This window comes from Equus quagga, chromosome 11, assembly GCF_021613505.1.
Source record: "Equus quagga isolate Etosha38 chromosome 11, UCLA_HA_Equagga_1.0, whole genome shotgun sequence".
In the NCBI taxonomy this organism is placed as follows: Eukaryota; Metazoa; Chordata; class Mammalia; order Perissodactyla; family Equidae; genus Equus; species Equus quagga.
The window spans coordinates 56,483,703-56,501,151 of NC_060277.1; the positions used below are offsets into that span (position 1 = coordinate 56,483,703).

The window sequence follows — 17,449 nt, forward strand, 5'->3', positions numbered from 1 at the left end:
GGGCGGGCCGGCGGGCCGGGCGGGCGGCCGCGCCCTGCGGGTGCTGGTGGACATGGACGGCGTGCTGGCCGACTTCGAGGGCGGCTTCCTCCGAAAGTACCGCGCGCGCTTCCCCGACCAGCCCTTCATCGCGCTGGAGGACCGGCGCGGCTTCTGGGTGTCGGAGCAGTACGGCCGCCTGCAGCCCGGGCTGAGCGTGAGCATCCCCCGCGCGCCCGCCCCCCGGGGCTGGGAGCCCGCCTGGCCTTGGGTGGGTCACCGCCTCCAGCCTCGGGTGGGCCTCTGGTAAAACAGGGTCCTGGGGAGGACCCAGGGTGCAGCGCCGGGCACAGCCCAGCGCTGACTGTTGGCTCTCATCGAGGGCTTCTCAAAATTCAGGAGAATATAAAGCATAGTATAGCTAACTCTCCATCTCCAGCCGACTTTTTAATTTTTGGTGTATTTGGCATGAAGTCTTTGGTTTGTAAATTTTTTAAAATAAACGTTCCAAGTAAAGCCCTCCTTGACCCTTGCTGCAGTCACATTTCTGTTTCTTCCTCCTCATGAATTTGATGAGTGTCTTTACTATTCTTTTTTGCCCTTTTCTGTGAAAGCATAGCTCCCAGAGAGGTTGAGTGACTTTCTGGACGTCACACAGTCAGTCAGTGGTCAAGGTAGGGTAGGATCTGCTCCTTGGTTTATCCCCTTGCTCTCCTGACCCTGCTGAGTGCGAAGGACCCCACCTACCTGACTCCCGCTGGGCTCTGCCCTCTGCACCCATGATGGATGCAGGCCAGCGTCCAGGCGGGTTTACAGAGAGAGAGCTTGGTTTTAAATTTGAGCTGTGTCGTGAAGGGAACGGGGAATTTTGCCGTGCACAGACTCAGAGAGGCTGGGTGCTTTCTGCCGCCCGCCCCCCCCCCCCCCCCCCCCGCGTTGGCCACCTCAGGGCACTGTGGGAGGATCTGATGGTGACCCTGGAGCCTGTTTTGTAGCCACAGGTTGCATTATCTTCTCTGTGGGGTGGGCATGATTATTGCCATTATGCAGGTGAGGAAACTTGTCCCAAGTCACATGGCTAGTAAGGGGCTCAGTCAGGATTCAAACTCCAGACTTTCTGCCCCCCAAGCGTATTCAGCTTCCCCACCTGAAGTCCTGTTCTCACTTGTTCTCACAAGTGACTTTTCTTTTGACATATGTAAGGCACGTTGACAATAATTTGGTTTGTTGAAGGGCAGGTGTTAAAAAGGAAATCAAGCGTCATTTCTCTTCATTAGCACCAGGCACTTCGGAAGGCGACTTTCCCAGAGCCAGTGGACTGACTTCTCCCCGGCCTGATACCTAATCGGAAACTTTGAACCCAAGAGAATACCCTGGCAGTTTCTGTAGCCTTGGTAACGTGCTGTCCTGCTGTGTATGTGTCGCTTATAGACAGCAGCACTGGTACTCTGGGCACCTTATTTCCTCCCCAGAACTGTTTAGGGGGATGAAACTAAGCCCACCCCAACTGTGAAAAAGCAGCTTTTCCAGTCTGCTGTGCAGGTGTGCAGACTCCAGCTCTAAGGAGATGAGTCACCGTTTTCCGAGTACGAGGCAGAGGAGCAGGGCTCCTGGGGTGCTCGGAACGGGGTGCTCTGGGAGTGACCTGCTCATTTCTTCTGCTTCTGGGAACGTTGCAGGCAGCTGGTTTTAATAGATGAAGACATGCCCTTCATCCCCAGCACAGCTCACAGCAGGACACCTCTGGCTCTCCCCTTGGCCGAGCTGGCCCGGCATCTGCTGGTGAAAACAACCAGCCAGCCAACCCTGGGTCCCTGTGTAGGCATTTCTACTTCACACAATACTACTCTGTCCTGTTCCCTTTGATCTCCACATTGCTCTGAGAGGTAAAGAGGGCAGAGGTGGAAGGCAAAGCTTATTGTAACTGACTTAGAATCTTACGCTGTTCGGACAGGTGAGGAGCTGAGCCCAGAGAGCGAAAGTGTCTTGACTGGGGTTTCGGAGCAAGTTAGTGAAGGGGGGAGGGAGGGGATCCTGGGGTGCTGATTCCTGAGTCGAGGCAGTTAGCCCAGGGTCGCACAGGAAGGCCCAGTCCTTCTGACTCCCACGTCTAGCGTACTTTCCAGCATTCCACGTTGCCTCCGTGTGAGTCAGAACCTCCACGTTCAAGTTTTGACAGTATCACTTTGATACTGCATGTTATCGATAAGCACTGGTTTGTTTAAGCCCATACTGTTCACAAGAGTATTGCCAGTGTGGCCTCAGTGTACTCCACCCACAGGAGTGACATGGTGGTGGCACTTGTTCTGGAGCAGCTTCTGACCTGGCAGGGGCACTTCCTGCACTGCACACATGGGGTTAGGTTCCTACTTCTCAGAGGCTGGGGTATGTCTCCCCTCCCTAGTCCTGGCCCTGGAAAGGTGTGGCATTCTGCAAACTTGATTTTGGTGTGGCAGCATAAGGTGGAAACGCCTAGCCTGGGAGTTGGAGATGGGATTCTACTCACAGTTTGGCCACCGTTTCGCTGTGTAACGTTAAGTAAATCCCTGTTCTGAGGCTTGGTTTTATTATATGTAAAATGACGGTCTGGATTTTTGGCTTGCAAACTGAAAAAACAGCAGAATACTTTTTAAACAAAGTATTTATTGGTATCTCAATGCATAAACCAGATAAAAGAGCTGTTCCGGTTGATGTGGGTGAGGGGCCTGGAGCTCTGGCCAGTTGGCCTTCTACCCACACCCGCATTATTCGGGAAGACACGGCAGTGCTCTTAAGGATCTCTGAGTTTCTCTGGAATTTAAGGACTCTAGTGCTCTGGCAAGACCTGGTCCCTCCTCAGAGCCTGCAGGCTGCTGCTGGCTGCTGGAGTCAAGCATACGTAAGGCTCGTGGTGATGGCCCTGTGTCCCAGATGGCTCCAGCAGCCCCTGCAGCGGAGCACACTTCAGAGTCCACAGCCCCTAACACCTTGGCTGGTCTCTGCTGCCTCCTCGCAGATGTCAGATCCCTCCTGGAGAGGGGCTGGAACACACGCAAGCTCGTGTAATCCTCTGCCTCCCCGCAGGAAATAAGTCCTTGGGGGTGTCTGTGGGGGTGGTGGTGAGGGGAACGTGGAAGGCCCACCTGCTTGTCAGCAGCCCTCCCCAGCCACAGCATCTTCTGTGCCACGAGGCAGGGTGCCGAGGACTCTGAAAGTCACCTGCTTCTCTTTGTCTTCTCAGGAGAAGGCCATCAGCATATGGGAGTCAGAGAATTTCTTTTTTGACCTTGAACCTCTCCCGGGGGCTGTGGAAGCTGTGAAGCAGATGGCCAACCTAGAAAAGTAAGTTTGTCTCCTCGCTTCCCAGTGTCTGCACCTTCTTCTTGCCATTACCTCCCCTTCTATCTCCCTCCCTTCTCTCTCCTCACCCGTTTCACAGGACCATGCTTGTTTCATTGTCGTTGGACTCAAGTTTGTAGGTTATTAAGATGTTTTGATCCAGTAACGAGAAAATATCGAGTCTAATTTAACTGGGTTCGCTGGATGTTCAGAGTTCATTTATTCAGCCAGTATCTGAGAAGGGACTGGTAGATGCTGCAGGGCACCCGTGATACAGAACAAACACAAACGTGGTTCTTGCTCTTGTGGAGCCCGCAGTCCAGCCGAGAGCGCGTGTTACACAAAGAATCACACACGTGAAGATAATTACAGATTGTTATAAGTGCTGGGAACAAAAAGATGAGGCGTGTGAAGAGGTGCCACAGGAGACCTAAGGAGAAAGGATGATTAAGGAAGCAGGAGTACTGTTTTGTTCGAGTGAAGTGACTGGTTCTGTAGCTGAAGCCCCCACTCCATAGCCATTGCCCACTGTCCACTAAATTCCGTTAGCCGGTACAACTATGTGCTTCCCTGAGGACTTTTTAAAAATCGCTTTATTTGAAGTGTACAATTCAGTGGTTTTAAAATATGCTCACAGAGTTGTGCAACCATCACCATAGTCAATTTCATCACCCCAAAAAGAAACTCTATACCCCTTCCTGCCCTCCCCCTGCAGCCCTTGGCAACCACTATCTACTTTATGTCTCTGTTGATTTGCCTATTCTGGACATTTCCTACAATATGTAGTCTTTTGTGACTGGCTTCTTTCATTTGACGTACACGTTCCAGGGTTCATCCATGTTGTAGTGTGAATCAGTACTTCATTCCTTTTCATTGCTGAATAGTATTCCATTGTGTGGATATGCCCATTTGATGTGTACAATTCAGTGGTTTTTAAATATGCTCACAGAGTTGTGCAACCAGTCTGGGAAGTGCAAGTCTGGACCATATCATTGGTCCTTTACTTCCATTTTGGCTATTAACTGGGTGGAAGATTCCTAAGGTCAGTCAGTGCCGACTATATGAGAGACTCAGACAGTGTGAAGAGATGTGAAAACATGTGAGTTGCCCATTTTTGCCTCTCTCCCTACGTATATCCCCCTTCAGCCCATTTAGGGTGTACGCTTCCAGGCGTTTTAAAATGCATTTACATATGTATTTATGTATAGATTTGTAATTTATATGTTCCACCCAGCAGCCAGAGTGATATTTTTAAACCAAATTCTGGTGATATTGGTCCCCTCTTAAAACCCTCTCTTGGCTTCCTGTTGCACTGAAATAAACCCTAACCCGCCAGGCCAGTGAGGCTGTCATTGTGACCTGGCCCTGCCACCTCTTGACCTCTTCTCACCTGCTCGAGGCACACTGGCTTATTTTCTGCCCCATGGATGTGCCACGCTTATTTCTGGCCTTCTGGCCTCTGTTCTTATTATATCTCTTGGAAAGTTTCTCCTCTGGTTCTTTGCAGGGACACATCATTTTCGTCCTTCAGCTCTGAGCACCTTGAATGTCACCTCTACAAAGAGGCCATCCCTGACTGCCACGGCTAAAGTGGCCACCGTCCTCCCCAGTCATTCTGCCGCATTGCCTGGGCGCCCACTCTCTGCTGGGATGGTGTGTCTGCGCTTGTCCCTTCCTCTTTTGAGTGTTGGCTTCCGGAGGTCAGGGATTGGCTTGGTTACGCCTTTCTTTTCAGGCCTAGAGTGATAGCTGGCATGTGGTACACACTCAGATATTTGCCAAATGAATATTCACATAGTAGCTGTTGGGTTTATTGTGTCTGTAGCTTTCTCTTGTTCACTTAATATGTGCTAGATATTTTCCATATCAATACTATAGAACTATCTTATTCTTTTTACCTACTATATAGTATTTTATCATACACGTATACCATAGTTTATGTAATGATTTCCGTACGACTTTTAAGCTGTTTTTCATTTTTTCTTGTATATGAGGGCTGCAGTGAGAGTCTTGGTGTACGTGTGCCAGTATTTCAGTACAGTAGTCGACTAGCTGGATCAAAGCCATGTGCATTTAAATTGTTGGTGGATACTTAGTCCTGCATGCTATCCTTTTAGTAGTAACAACTCGCAGAGTATATGCCTCATAAAATGCCCTCAGTCAACATGAATTGTCCTTAAAGGGGCATTTGATGTGTAAAAATAGCCAAAACTTATTTAGAGTCAATGCTAGCAAATAAGTGAGTCATGTCTGAATTTCCCTGATGCTTAGAATGTAATGGATTTCAGTGTACATTGAATAGGAAACTCATCATGCCTCAAGCAACGAGTACTTTCTGATGTGATTGTAACTGGCTTCAGAGGGAAGTCAGTCCCTAAGAGAAGGCCAAAAATGTTTGCCCTAAAAAAATATAGCATATGGTTAATTTTTGAAAATTAAAAAATGGATAAAAAGTTATTCGTAATCTCACCACTTTGAAACCACTGCTTTCTTACATTTTGGTATTTTTGTTTGAGTTTTCTTTCATATATATATGTATTTTTCCATAGTTGTTGTTATATCTAACTCCCAACACATATTAAGCGATCGTATTTGTCAAAACAAGCATTTGACATCATAGGGCACTGTTGAAGGAAGCATCTCATTTAGGACAAGTTTAGATGCGCTTAAACCTGTGTTTAAACGTGGCTCTCGTTACTCTGTTGTGGAGCCTGGAATAAGAGACAGTTCATTCACTCACTAAACGGATTCGTTTGCCACTTACTATGTGCCTGGCACTGTCTAGCCCTGGAGATGTATTTGTAAATAAGACACCTAAGGTCTCAGGCCTCAAGGAGTTGACGTTACAAGTAAACGGAGGGGAGGATGACAACAAGTAAACGGAGTAATTTCAGATTGCAGTAAGCTTTGTGCAGGCAATAAACACGGTGGTGTGTTGGGAGTAGGTGGGAAAGGGGCTGCTCCAGGTGGGTGGGGAGGTTTCTCTGAGGAGATAACATTTGGCCTCAGACCTGAGGGTAGGAATGAACTGCTAGTTCGGAACCAGGGGTGCGGCCCTCTAGGGCAGGAGGAGAGCAGGTGTGAAGGCACTGAGGTGGGCGAGGGCTTTGCTTATCTGATGACATGAAGGAGACCTGTATGGCTGGGACTGAGTGCGTGTCGGGGGTGGGATGGTAGAGTGGTGGAGGCTGAGGCTGAGGAGAGAATTATGGGATAGAACTTAGGTTTCAAACATGGGCTTGGGGTGATGAATTTGGATGGGCATTTCTCCAGAGGAGATATACACAAGGAGTGCATGAAAATTTGCCTCAACATCCTTAGTCCTTGGCGAACAGCAAGTCAAAAAACAATGAGAAACCACTTCACACCCACTAGAATGGCGATAATAAAAAAGATGGAAGATTGTAAGTGTTGCCGAGGATGTAGGGAATTTGGAACCATTATCATTGCTGATGGGATTGTAAATTGGTGCAGCTGCTGTGGAAAGCATTTCCTCAAAATGTTATAAATGGAGTTACCATATGACCCAGCATTGGCACTCCTGGGAATATACTCAAAAGAAATGAAAATATATGTCCACATAAAAACTTGTGCATGAATATTCCTAGCAGCACTATTCACAATAGTCAAAAGGTGGAAACAGCCCAAATGCCCATTAACTGATAAATGTGAAACAAAATGTGGCCTATCCACACAGTGGAATGTTCTCGAGCAATAAAAAGGCATGAAGTACTGATGCATTCTACAGTGCCGAGGGCCCTTGGAAACATGGTGCTAAATGAAAGAGGCTGGTCACAAAAGACCACATAGTGTGGGATTCCATTCATATGAAATGTCCTTTCATATTCTGTTCATATGAAACAGAGACAGGAGGTAGGTTGGTGATTTCCTAAGGCCGGGGGCAGGAGTGGGGAGTCACGGCTGATGGATACAGGGTTTCTTTTTGGGGAGATGAAGGTGTTCTGACATTGACTGGTGATCGTTGTCAAACTCTAAATATACTAAAATTCATTGAATTACACACTTAAAACAGGTGGCTGTCATGGTATATGAATTATATCTCAGTGAAACTTTAAAAAAATCAGTCTGCCCAATTAGAAAAAAAGGAACTATTGATACATTTAACAACATGAATGAATCCCAAAAATAGTTTCACTGGATGGAGGAGCCAGACAAAAAGGAGTATATACTCTGTGGGTCCATTTGTATAAAATTCTAGAAAATACGATCTGATCTATGGTGATAGAAACAGATCACTAGTTCCCTGGGGACCAGGGGGTGGGGGAGGGACAGGGAAGGGCAGGCAGAGAGATGACAAAGGGGTGCTGGATGTGTTTATTATCTTGACTGTGATGATCTGTGTTTCACACGTGTCAAAACTTACCATTTTGTACCCTTTTAATATGTGTAGTTTATCGTGTGTCAGTTATACCTTGATAAAGCTGTTCAGGAACAATCACTCTGGATGCTGGGTCTCAGGGAGTGGCTGGGCGCTGGGTCTCAGGGAATGGCTGGGCGCTGGAGCTCAGTGAGAGACAGCAGTGCCCTGGGCTGGGGCAATGACTATGGAGAGAAGCTAACAGACTGAAACATGCTTTGGAGGCAGAACCCGTCAGACCTGGTGATGGATATTGGGGGTGGAGGAAAGGTAGGAAAAAGGCTGATTTTTAGGTTTGTTGCTTGAGCAGCTAGGTACATGTATAGTAATGCTATTAACTGAGGGAGGAACAGGTTTGGGGAGGGGGACAACTACGTGCTCCATTTTGAAAATACCGAGTTTGAGACGCTGGTGCGATGGCCACATGGGGATATTTAATAGGCCATTAGGGATGTAAGCCTGGCACTCAGGAGAGAGGTGAGTTAATACAAAATAGATGTGTGTGTACTGGTCTCTGCCCCCAGCTCCTGGCACTGAGCTCCTAACCCTTGTAAATTCCTAAGCGATAAGAACACCAGGAGCGTCTTTTGTTCTAATGAGGTGACTCTGGGGCGACTCCTGGATGGCTCCTGCATGGGGGTGGGTCCCAGAAAGACCAAGCCATGTTGAGCTGAGAACTGTCAGCACCCCCCCTTCTCCAGAGAGGGGAGAGCGCTGGAAATGCAGTTAATGGTCGATCGTGCCCACGTGAGGAAGCCTCCAGAAACCCCAATAGTAGGGGGTTCGGAGAGCTTCCAGGTGGGCAAACACAGCCACACCGGGAGGGTGGCGCACCCCATCTCCACGGGGACAGAAGCTCCTGCGCTCGGGACCCTCCCAGACCTCCTCCTGTGTGTCTCTTCACCTGCCTGTTCCTCTGTGTCCTTTATAGGAAACTGGTAATAGTAAGTAAAGTGTCTCCCTGAGTTCTGTGAGCCACTCCAGCAAACTGATGGAGCCCGCAGAGGGGGCCGGGGAACCTCCCATCTGTAGCTGGTTTGTCAGAAGCACAGCTGATGACTTGAACTTGTGACTGGCATCTGAAGTGGGGCCGGTCTTGTGGGACTGAGCCCTTAACCTGTGGGGTCTGACGCTGTCTCCAGGTAGAGTGTCAGAACTGGGTTAAATTGTAGGACACCAGCTGGTGTCACAGAGAATTGCTTGGTGTGCGAGCTTCCCCTCACATCTGGTGTCAGAAGTGTTGTGGGTGTGGCAGTAGTGTGAGAGGAAAGGAGACATACAGGAAGGAGAGACACAGGAGGAAAAACTGGGTGGTTTTTCTTATAGAGGAGAGAGCTGGACTGTGGAGGTAAAGTTAGGGGGCACCAGCATAGAGACGGTGTTTAAAGCCCTAGGCCTGGAGGAACTGCTGAGCTGGGAGTGTAGACGGAGAGCCAGAGAGCTGGGGAGAGCCAGCCGGCAAGGCCGGGAGACTCTGCTGGGGCAGTTGGTGAGGGCAGGTGCGCCAGGACGGGAGAGCTGTCATGGAGGAGGGTGTGGCTGCCACGATGCGTGCTGGTGGGTAGGAGGAGGAGGGTGCGGTGTGCATTGGATATGGTGACCTGAGGGTCCTTGGTGACAACGGGCAATTTCTGTGGAGTGGAGGGGCTGGACGCCAGGCTGGATTGGCTGGAGCGGGCACAGGAGGTGAGGAAGTGGAGTCAACAAGTGCAGGCCACTTGCCAGGTTGTTCTGCTGCGACGGAGCGGAGATCCAGGGTGGGGAGGGGAGGGCAGGGGTCAGGGCTTCGTATGCGCACATGTATGTTTTAAGACGGGAGGCGCTGGAATGTGCTGGGACAGGGAGGAGTGGTGGAAGGGGCATGTTGCAGTGAGTGGCCCGATCTCCCTGTGAAGATAAGGGCACGGGATCCAGGGCACACGTGGAGGGCTCAGCTCAGAGGAGGCAGGGACCCGCTTCCTCCTGGCAGTGGAAAGGGAGAAGGAAGTTCAGACACAGGCGACTTTCTCGATTTCATGATGAGCAGACGAGGCGCGTTGCGCAGGAGAGCAGTAAGTGAACGCGCAGTAGGGCCCCGAGGAAGGCTGCCAGGCGGGCTCAGACCCTCGGGGTTGCGGTTATGATTTTAAGGTGGAACTGGCCAAACTGGTTATGTGTTTTTTCTTTTTCTCCAGCAGCATGGCATTGCTTGGGTGCAGGTGGGAGAAGCTGGACAGTCGGGTTCTTTTGGGGGCCCAGCACAACAGACCCCCATGGAGGAAGAGAAAGGCGAGCTGGGTGATGGTGGTGCTGGGCAGTGGGAGAGGCAGGCCGCCAGGGAGGATGCAAGGGTGCTGGGCCTCAGTGGGGTTGAAGACCGAGCGGAAGAAGTTAGAATGAGTTTACTGGAAGGGTAGTGGGTGGTGGTCCCAGAGCAAAGCGTGAAGTTGAGACAGCAGAAGTGATTACAAGCTCCCGGGCGGCGGTGGCAGGGGCCTGGAGACGGGTGCGGGACGGGGTTTGGAGGTGAGCAGGTTAGGACCTGAGGGGCCGGAGCTGCATGTGTGTGCGTAGTGTATGTGTCCGTGACATGGTCGCTGAGGACAGCGATAGGAGCGGGATGGAAGGACGACGGCAGGCCCGCGAGGTGGGGGAGGGCACGAGGGGCACGGCCTGGGCCAGAGTAGGTGACAGTGACGGAGACAGCAGGGCTGTGGTGTAGGAGGCAGGAGTGTGGAGGGGAAGTGGTCTGCAGGTGGCAGTGCAGAGCAGGAAGACTCCTCACCTCCTCTCTGAAGCACGTGGGGCGTGAGGAGCGAGCGGCTTTCACTCAGCCGCAGGGGAGCCGAGTTCTTCCTGGGAGGCCAGGTTTCAGTGCAGGCAGGAGGTGAGAGAACCTTGGGGAGAGGCTGAGTACCTAGGGGACCGAGCCTGCGCGTGGGAGGGGACACGAACTTGGCAGAGGCAGTGCTGAGAGAGGGGAGACTCAGGGAACTGAAAGACACGTGCCTTCTGCCCGGGAGCCTGGCCATCTTACCATGGCTCTCAGGGGACTAGTTTGCAAAGAAAAGGAGCCAGGAAAATCCAGTCTTCCGCAGGCTCAGTTTGATCAGCCAGTAGGTGCCGGCTTTATGTGGGTGTTGAGACCAGCTGGCTCTGTCAGCAAGGACAGCCTTGGGGCTGTGAAGAGAAGCAGGCTCCTGGGAGGTCAGCCCCCGCGTTGACCCAGCACGGAACCACAGACCGTGGGGAAGGGGCCTCCCTGAGCAGAGCCCATGCCCATTTCGAGGGGGCTCCTGTGGTCAGGGAGCTTAGCCGGCTTGGATCTGGGCTCCTCCTCTCTGCTCCTCCCTGCCAGAGGGCTTGGCAGGCATACTTTTTAGGAAGACTTCTTCCTTGAAGGTTTCTTTACTTTGAATTGCATGAGGTCCTGACTCTCCCTCAAGTCACTTGCCCTGCGTCCTTTTCGTGCTCCTCTCCGTGCCACGTGCTTCTTTCTCAGTGTTTCCCAGTTCAGATCTCAGAGGGCACTGATTAGCCCAGCTAACCTTTTGGGTCCAGCCATGCAGAATTGCCATAAGTTGGATGCCCACCCCTGTGCTGGTTCTCTGGGCCAAGGAGTGGCGTGGCACAGGGCTGCCCAGGGCCATAGGATGGGCAGATGTCACTGGTATGGAGAGCAACTCGGGGCAGTGGGCTTTCCCATTCTGGGTGGTGGTGCAGACTGAGAGGGTTCGGTGCCGCAGAGTGGGGGCGGGGCTGGCGGGGGCCACAGGGACGTAGGCTGGCAGGCTCACTGTCCTTCCTCTTCCCGCAGCACTGACGTCTTCATCTGCACGAGCCCCATCCGGATGTACAAGTACTGTCCCTATGAGAAGGTAAGACGAGCAGCTCACTCGGCGCGGGCTGGTGCTCTGCCCCTTGTCACCTTTACCCCATGTGTAGCAGGTAAGGGGTGCTGACCCTCAGCACAGCTGCTGGCCAGCTGGGGTCGCCTCCTGTCTGCCACTTCTCCTGTCGCTCCCTCCTGTCTCTCTGCCAGGGTCTGCTCTCCTGAACACCTTCTCTAGCACCACTCTGAGATTCCGTCACGTTCTCTGGATGGTACCTGGTGAAGACGCCAGGTTCTCTGGGAAGGGTGACCATCCACATTTTAGTGCAGTGTTGTTTGTGAAGGATGGACGGAGAGAAAGTGTGTCAGGGGAGGGATTGGAGGCAACCGAAACCCAAATATTAGGGCATGTGAATTTATTTACATGAAAAGTCTTACAAAGGTGAAACAGTTAAATTACATATTGGTACACACTCACTTTGTCCTTATTGAAAAAATAGAATTACGGGAAACAGACTTTTCTGGAAGTTGGGAACCTCTGGTTGCCAAACCCAGAGTAAAGATCTGGTGCCCAGGAGGCAGGCATTCACACAGAGGTGGTTCAGAGCCCAGCTCCTGCCCTGGGGAGGTCCAAGCAGCCTGCCCAAGTCCAGGAAAGCGGGCCATGGGATCCGGAGGCTCCCTGCTCTGCGGGCTTGGCACGGCCTCCAGCAGGAGCTCTCCAGAGTGTCTTCGTATCTCTCTTCAGCTCCAGGTTAGAAACAAAACATGCACAGTCAGCCAACATTGAGTGCCTTCTGTGTGCTTTAAATGGGGCGGGAGCTCACTTACTGAGCAGTTAGAGTGGTATCAGGCGTGGCGCTCGGCGCCCACTGATCGCGTGCTCATAGCACCCCGTTCCGTGGTTGTCCCGACGCCCTGTTAGCACAGGGAACGTGAGTTTGGTGAAGCTCAGAGGACTTAAGGACTTACCCACAGTCGGTAAGTGAGGGGTCAGGACTGAAGGCCAGGTCCACTCTTCCTGGGAGAGCAGTGGTCCAGGGTCAGAGCCCAGCCCATTGGGGTCAGCAGCCCCTGGACACCTGTGAGAAGTGGACGTTCTCCGGCCCCTCCTGAGACCACCTGCGTCAGAAATTCTGGGAGTAGCCATGTGTCTTTTAACAAGCCCTCCAGGTGCACCTTTAAGTTGAGAACTGCTGGGTTAGAGTAACGGTTTCAGCTGGGATTATACTGGGTGGTTAGGATGACTGTCCAGTGGTTGCTGAATTGATAAGGTGGCTGTCATTTGTCTATTCCTGTGCATTTCAGTGTCATCTTTATGCCCACCATCTTACCCCTGTAGCCTCAGCCAGGACTCCCCTCTGAGCTCCAGACAGTTCCAACCTGATGTGTCTGTCCCTGGGGTCCTGATGCTCTATCCCATGTCCATCCCTCCCCGCTCAGGCTGGAAGTCTGAAGCCGTCCCAGTGACACCCTTCTTACCCCTCACGTCCAGCACATCAGGAGGTGATGTTTCCTGTTGATGCTGTTGCTAAGTATTTCTAGCTTCTGTCCACTTGCCTCTCTCCATCACCACCATCTTAGCATTCCTTGTAGAAATACTAAGATAGCCTCCTAAACTGTTCATTTCAGTTCCACACGCGGCCAGAGTAGGTCTTTCATAAGCAGATCATGTCAACTCTCTACTCTAAAACCTCTTAATGGGGGGATTGGCCTAGTGGCGTAGTGGTTAAGTTCACGCTCTGCTTTGGTGGCCTGGGGTTTACAGGTTTGGACCCCAGGTACAGACCTACACCACACATCAAGCCATGCTGTGGTGGCATCCCATATATGAAATAGAGGAAGATTGGCACAGATGTTAGCTCAGGGCCAATCTTCCTCACCAAAAATAAAAAATAAAAAAATAAAAATCTTTCAATGTTTTTCCACTACACTTAAAGTAGAACTAAATACACACACACACAAACACACACACAAACACAAACACACAAACTCCTCGCCATAATTTACAAGGCCCTGCCTAGTCACCTCTCTCACCCATCCTAAGTTTCTGTCCTCTCTGTTCACAATGCTCCACGTTCCTCTGTTTCTTGAGCATGCCAGGTGTTCTTGCTTCTCCCTCACCCATGCTGGGCCCTCTGCATGTCTCGTTCCTCTTCGTCCAGTAGGGCTCAGCCCAGCCCCCCACAGTTCCTGACCATATCTCAAGTACGTTCTCTCTCCGCCTTGTTGTCCTGTGTCTCAGACCTCGTTTCCTGTGTAACACACTGTTTGAAATGGGTCCATTTCTTTGTCTGTGTCTTATCTGTTTGTCTCCTCCGCTGGACCACAAGATCTCTGAGGGTGGGACCATGACTGGCTCACCTGCCATTGACCCCAGCCCCAGCACAGGACCCGCACGTTGTGTGCACTCAGCGTTCGTTGTTAGACGAATAGATTCATTTGTGCGGCCGAGAATTATCAGACACCTTTTAGTAATAATGTTTGCTCTTTATTTGACGCCTCTAATATGCAGGGTCCTATACTTTTATTATCGTTTTTAAGGCTTACCACAGCTTCTTGTGAAATAAAATACTCTTCTGATCTGACAAATGAAGAAAGGGGCTGAGAGAGGGGAGGCAGCTCATCTGCTGGGTCTATGATGACGCAGGCGGTGGGGCTCAGTCCAGATCTGTGCGCCCGGAGCCCGAGCTCTTAGCCACTTCTGCAAGCAGCACATGCTCACCGTAGAGGGTTTGCAATCCAGTGAACGTGTAAGAAGAGGATATCACTTAGGACTCTCTAGTCTCATGCAGCATCAATGGCATCTGGCTACTTAAGCAAAAGTAGAGTTTATTAGAAGGATGTTGGTTTGCTCAGAGAATCCAAGGAAAAGCTGCAGAAGCAGATCTTAGATGAGCAGCTGGGGAGCCAGAGCTGACAGATGGTCTCTTCAGCGTATGAGCTTGAAAAACGCGCAGCTCCATTCGTTCTCCATCCGTTGGTTTCTTTGCCCGAGATTCGTGTTCCCAGGAGAGAGAGACTGACTGGCTGAGCTGGGGTCCCGCGCCAGTCCTTGGCCAGGGGAGGGTGGGCATCCTGGCTGACATTCTGTTAAGGATGGGGGCAGCTTTGCAGAGAAAAACTGAGACGCTATTAACAGAGGGAGGGCTGCAGCGATGGTGGATGCTGTGGCCAGAATAAACGAAGGACAGACAGCAACAGAGCCCACAGCTACAGTCCTGCCATCTAGCAGTAGAAACACTGTTAACATTTTGATGTGTTTTTTTCTGGTTTTGCTTTGATGTGTATTAAATATAATATGTATATTTTAACAAAACTTAAATCTCATATGGTTTAGTATCTTTTTTCTACTTAATGTATTTGCTTTTTTCTGTCACCAAATATTCTTCAAAAACATGATTGCTAACAGCTGAAGTCATGTTTAAATAAATCTTTCGATGATCATGTCCATAGGGTAAATTCTAAGAAATAGAATTCCTAGCTCCCGCAAGCAGAGGTGGAGTGTGGCGCACGCTACAGGGAGAGTGGCTGTGTGCCATTGGCGCTGTGCAGGCCTGGGCGGAGCACCCCTCCCACCCGGGGCCAGGCCAGGCTGCACAGGGTCAGCTGGGGCAGGAAGTGGGACCCTGAGCAAAGACACCAAGACAGGACAATGCAGTCTGTTTGAGGAGGTCTGGGTGAATTCTGCTGGCTGGTGGCCAGAGGGCCTGGCTAGAATGTGCTGTGGGCCAGGCTCGGGGTGCGTGCTTATCTGCAGTCTCCAGCCCTCTGGAACAGTTCAGCCACGTTGACAGCTTTTTTCCTGGAACTAAGAGGGGAAAGTGGACCGACTCTGTCTTGTGAAGAGATGAATGTAGCTCCTGCCACCTCCTCTCCCACCGTCCACATACCCTCTTGTCCCTAGTGGATGGGGCCTCTGCCCTTGGCTGACGGAGGCTGGGGCCAGGTGGGTGCTGACAATTCCTCTGCCTGGGCCTCGGGGATTGAAGGGCTGGGGGCTGGTCTCAGGACATCGTCTGCACTGTTTTGTCCCTAGGGCAGCGCTGGTGGGTGCTCAACGCCTTGACTGCTCACAGAGTTCTTCCTTCTGCTCATGCCCACCACAGCAACGTCAGCCTTTGGCATCAGAAGCAGGAGCTTTTCTCCTCTCCTTATTCCTCTCCAGACCCAGTCAAAGAAGGGAAACCTAATTGCTATGAGCTCAACTTTTTTTTTGCTTGCTCATTTGGTTTTTGTTTTTGTTTTGTTTTTCTGGTGATGAAGATTGGCCCTGAGCCAACATCTGTTGCCAATCTTCCTCTTTTTGCTTGAGGAAGATTGTCGCTGAGCTAGCATCTGTGCCCATCTTCCTCTCTATTTTTTGTATGTGGGACGCCGCCACAGCATGGCCCGATGAGCGGTGTGTGGGTTCACCAGTGAACCCAGGGCTGCCGAAGTGGAGCACAGGAACTCAACAACCATGCCACTGGGCAGGCCTTTTCCAGTGCCTTTTGATGAGCAGAAGCTGATGAAGTCCAGTCTATCAAGGTTTTTTTTTTAAAATGCTCAGTGCCTGTTGTGTCCTATAAGAAATATTTGCCTGTCCCAGAGTAATGATGGTAGGCCCTGTATTAGTTTCTTATTGCTGTGGTAACAAATTACCGCAAATGCAAATTACTGCTAAAAACAACTCAGATTTACCATCTTACAGTTTTGGAGATCAGAAGTCCAAAATCAGTCTCAGTGGGCTAACAGCGTGGTGTTGGCAGGGCTGGTTCCTGGGCTCCAGGGGAGGATCCATTTCCTTACCCACTGCAGCTTCCAGAGGCCGCCTGCAGGTCTTGGCCTGTGGTCCCTTCCTCCATCTTCACAGCAGCCATCACATTACTCTAACATCTGCTTCCACCGTCTTTCCTCTGACTGACTCTCCCGCCTCCCTCTTTCTTATAAAGACCCTCATGATTACACTGGGCCCACCTGGGTAATGCAGGGTAATCTCCTTTGACGATCCTTAACTTAATTGCAAAGTCCCTTTTGCCATATTCACAGGTTCCAGGGATCAAGATGTAGACGTCTTTGGAGGGCCATTATTCTGTCTACCACCATCTTCTGTGTTTTCTTCTAGAAGCTTTATATTTTTAGCTTTTACATTTAGATCTCTGATCCGTCACAAATGAGTTTTTGTATATTGTGTGAAGTAGGGGATGAGGTTCATTTTTTTCCTATTTGCTTTTTATGTTTGTTGAGAATACTTTTTTTTAAGACTTTCATTTTCCCATTGAATTGTTTGGTTCTTTTGTTGAAAATTAAATGACCATATATATGTAGCTTTATTTTTGTTTTTTTTTCCTTCACTTTTTTTTTGAGGAAGATTGGCCCTGAGCTAACTACTGCCAGTCCTCCTCTTTTTGCTGGGGAAGCCTAGCCCTGAGCTAACATCCGTGCCCATCTTCCTCTACTTTTTATATGTGGGATGCCTACCACAGCATGGCTTGCCAAGTGGTGCCATGTCCGCACCCAGGATCCGAACCAGCGAACCCCGGGCTGCCGAGAAGTGGAACGTGCGAACTTAACCACTGCACCACTGGGCTGGCCCCTGTAGCTTTATTTTTGTACTCTCTATTTCATTCCACTGATATGCATGTTTCTCTTTATGCCAATGCCACGCTGTCTTAATAATGAATATTGATAGCGTGAGCCGGCCCTGTGGCTGCATGGTTGAGTTCGCACGCTCCGCTTCAGCGGCCTGGGGTCTGCCAGTTCGGATCCTGGGTGTGGACCTAGTACCACTCATCAGGCCACACTGAGGCGGTGGCCCATGTGAGCTCAACTTCTTTGTCATACCTAGGGAATCAGAACTGGGCGACATTCAGGTTATTAGGACCTTCTTTCTGGCTGGAGCTTGCTGATATTTTAAACCCAAACCTGCTCGATAATAGTGGGTATTAATGCATGAGTTGGTAGGTAGTATATGCAGGCGA

At 50.6% G+C, this 17,449-nt stretch overlaps 1 protein-coding gene across 1 annotated transcript in view; it reads left to right on the forward strand.

Annotated features, from left to right (window-relative positions):
- Positions 1–4: 4 nt before the first annotated feature.
- NT5M (5',3'-nucleotidase, mitochondrial) overlaps positions 5–17,449 on the forward strand; it is a gene marked incomplete at its 5' end in the record, with an annotated part of 37,534 nt that continues 20,089 nt past the window's right edge. The window contains 3 exons of the mRNA XM_046676268.1: positions 5–196; positions 3,200–3,300; positions 11,472–11,532. Coding sequence (XP_046532224.1) covers positions 5–196; positions 3,200–3,300; positions 11,472–11,532 — 354 coding nt within the window. The remainder of the gene's footprint in view (positions 197–3,199; positions 3,301–11,471; positions 11,533–17,449) is intronic.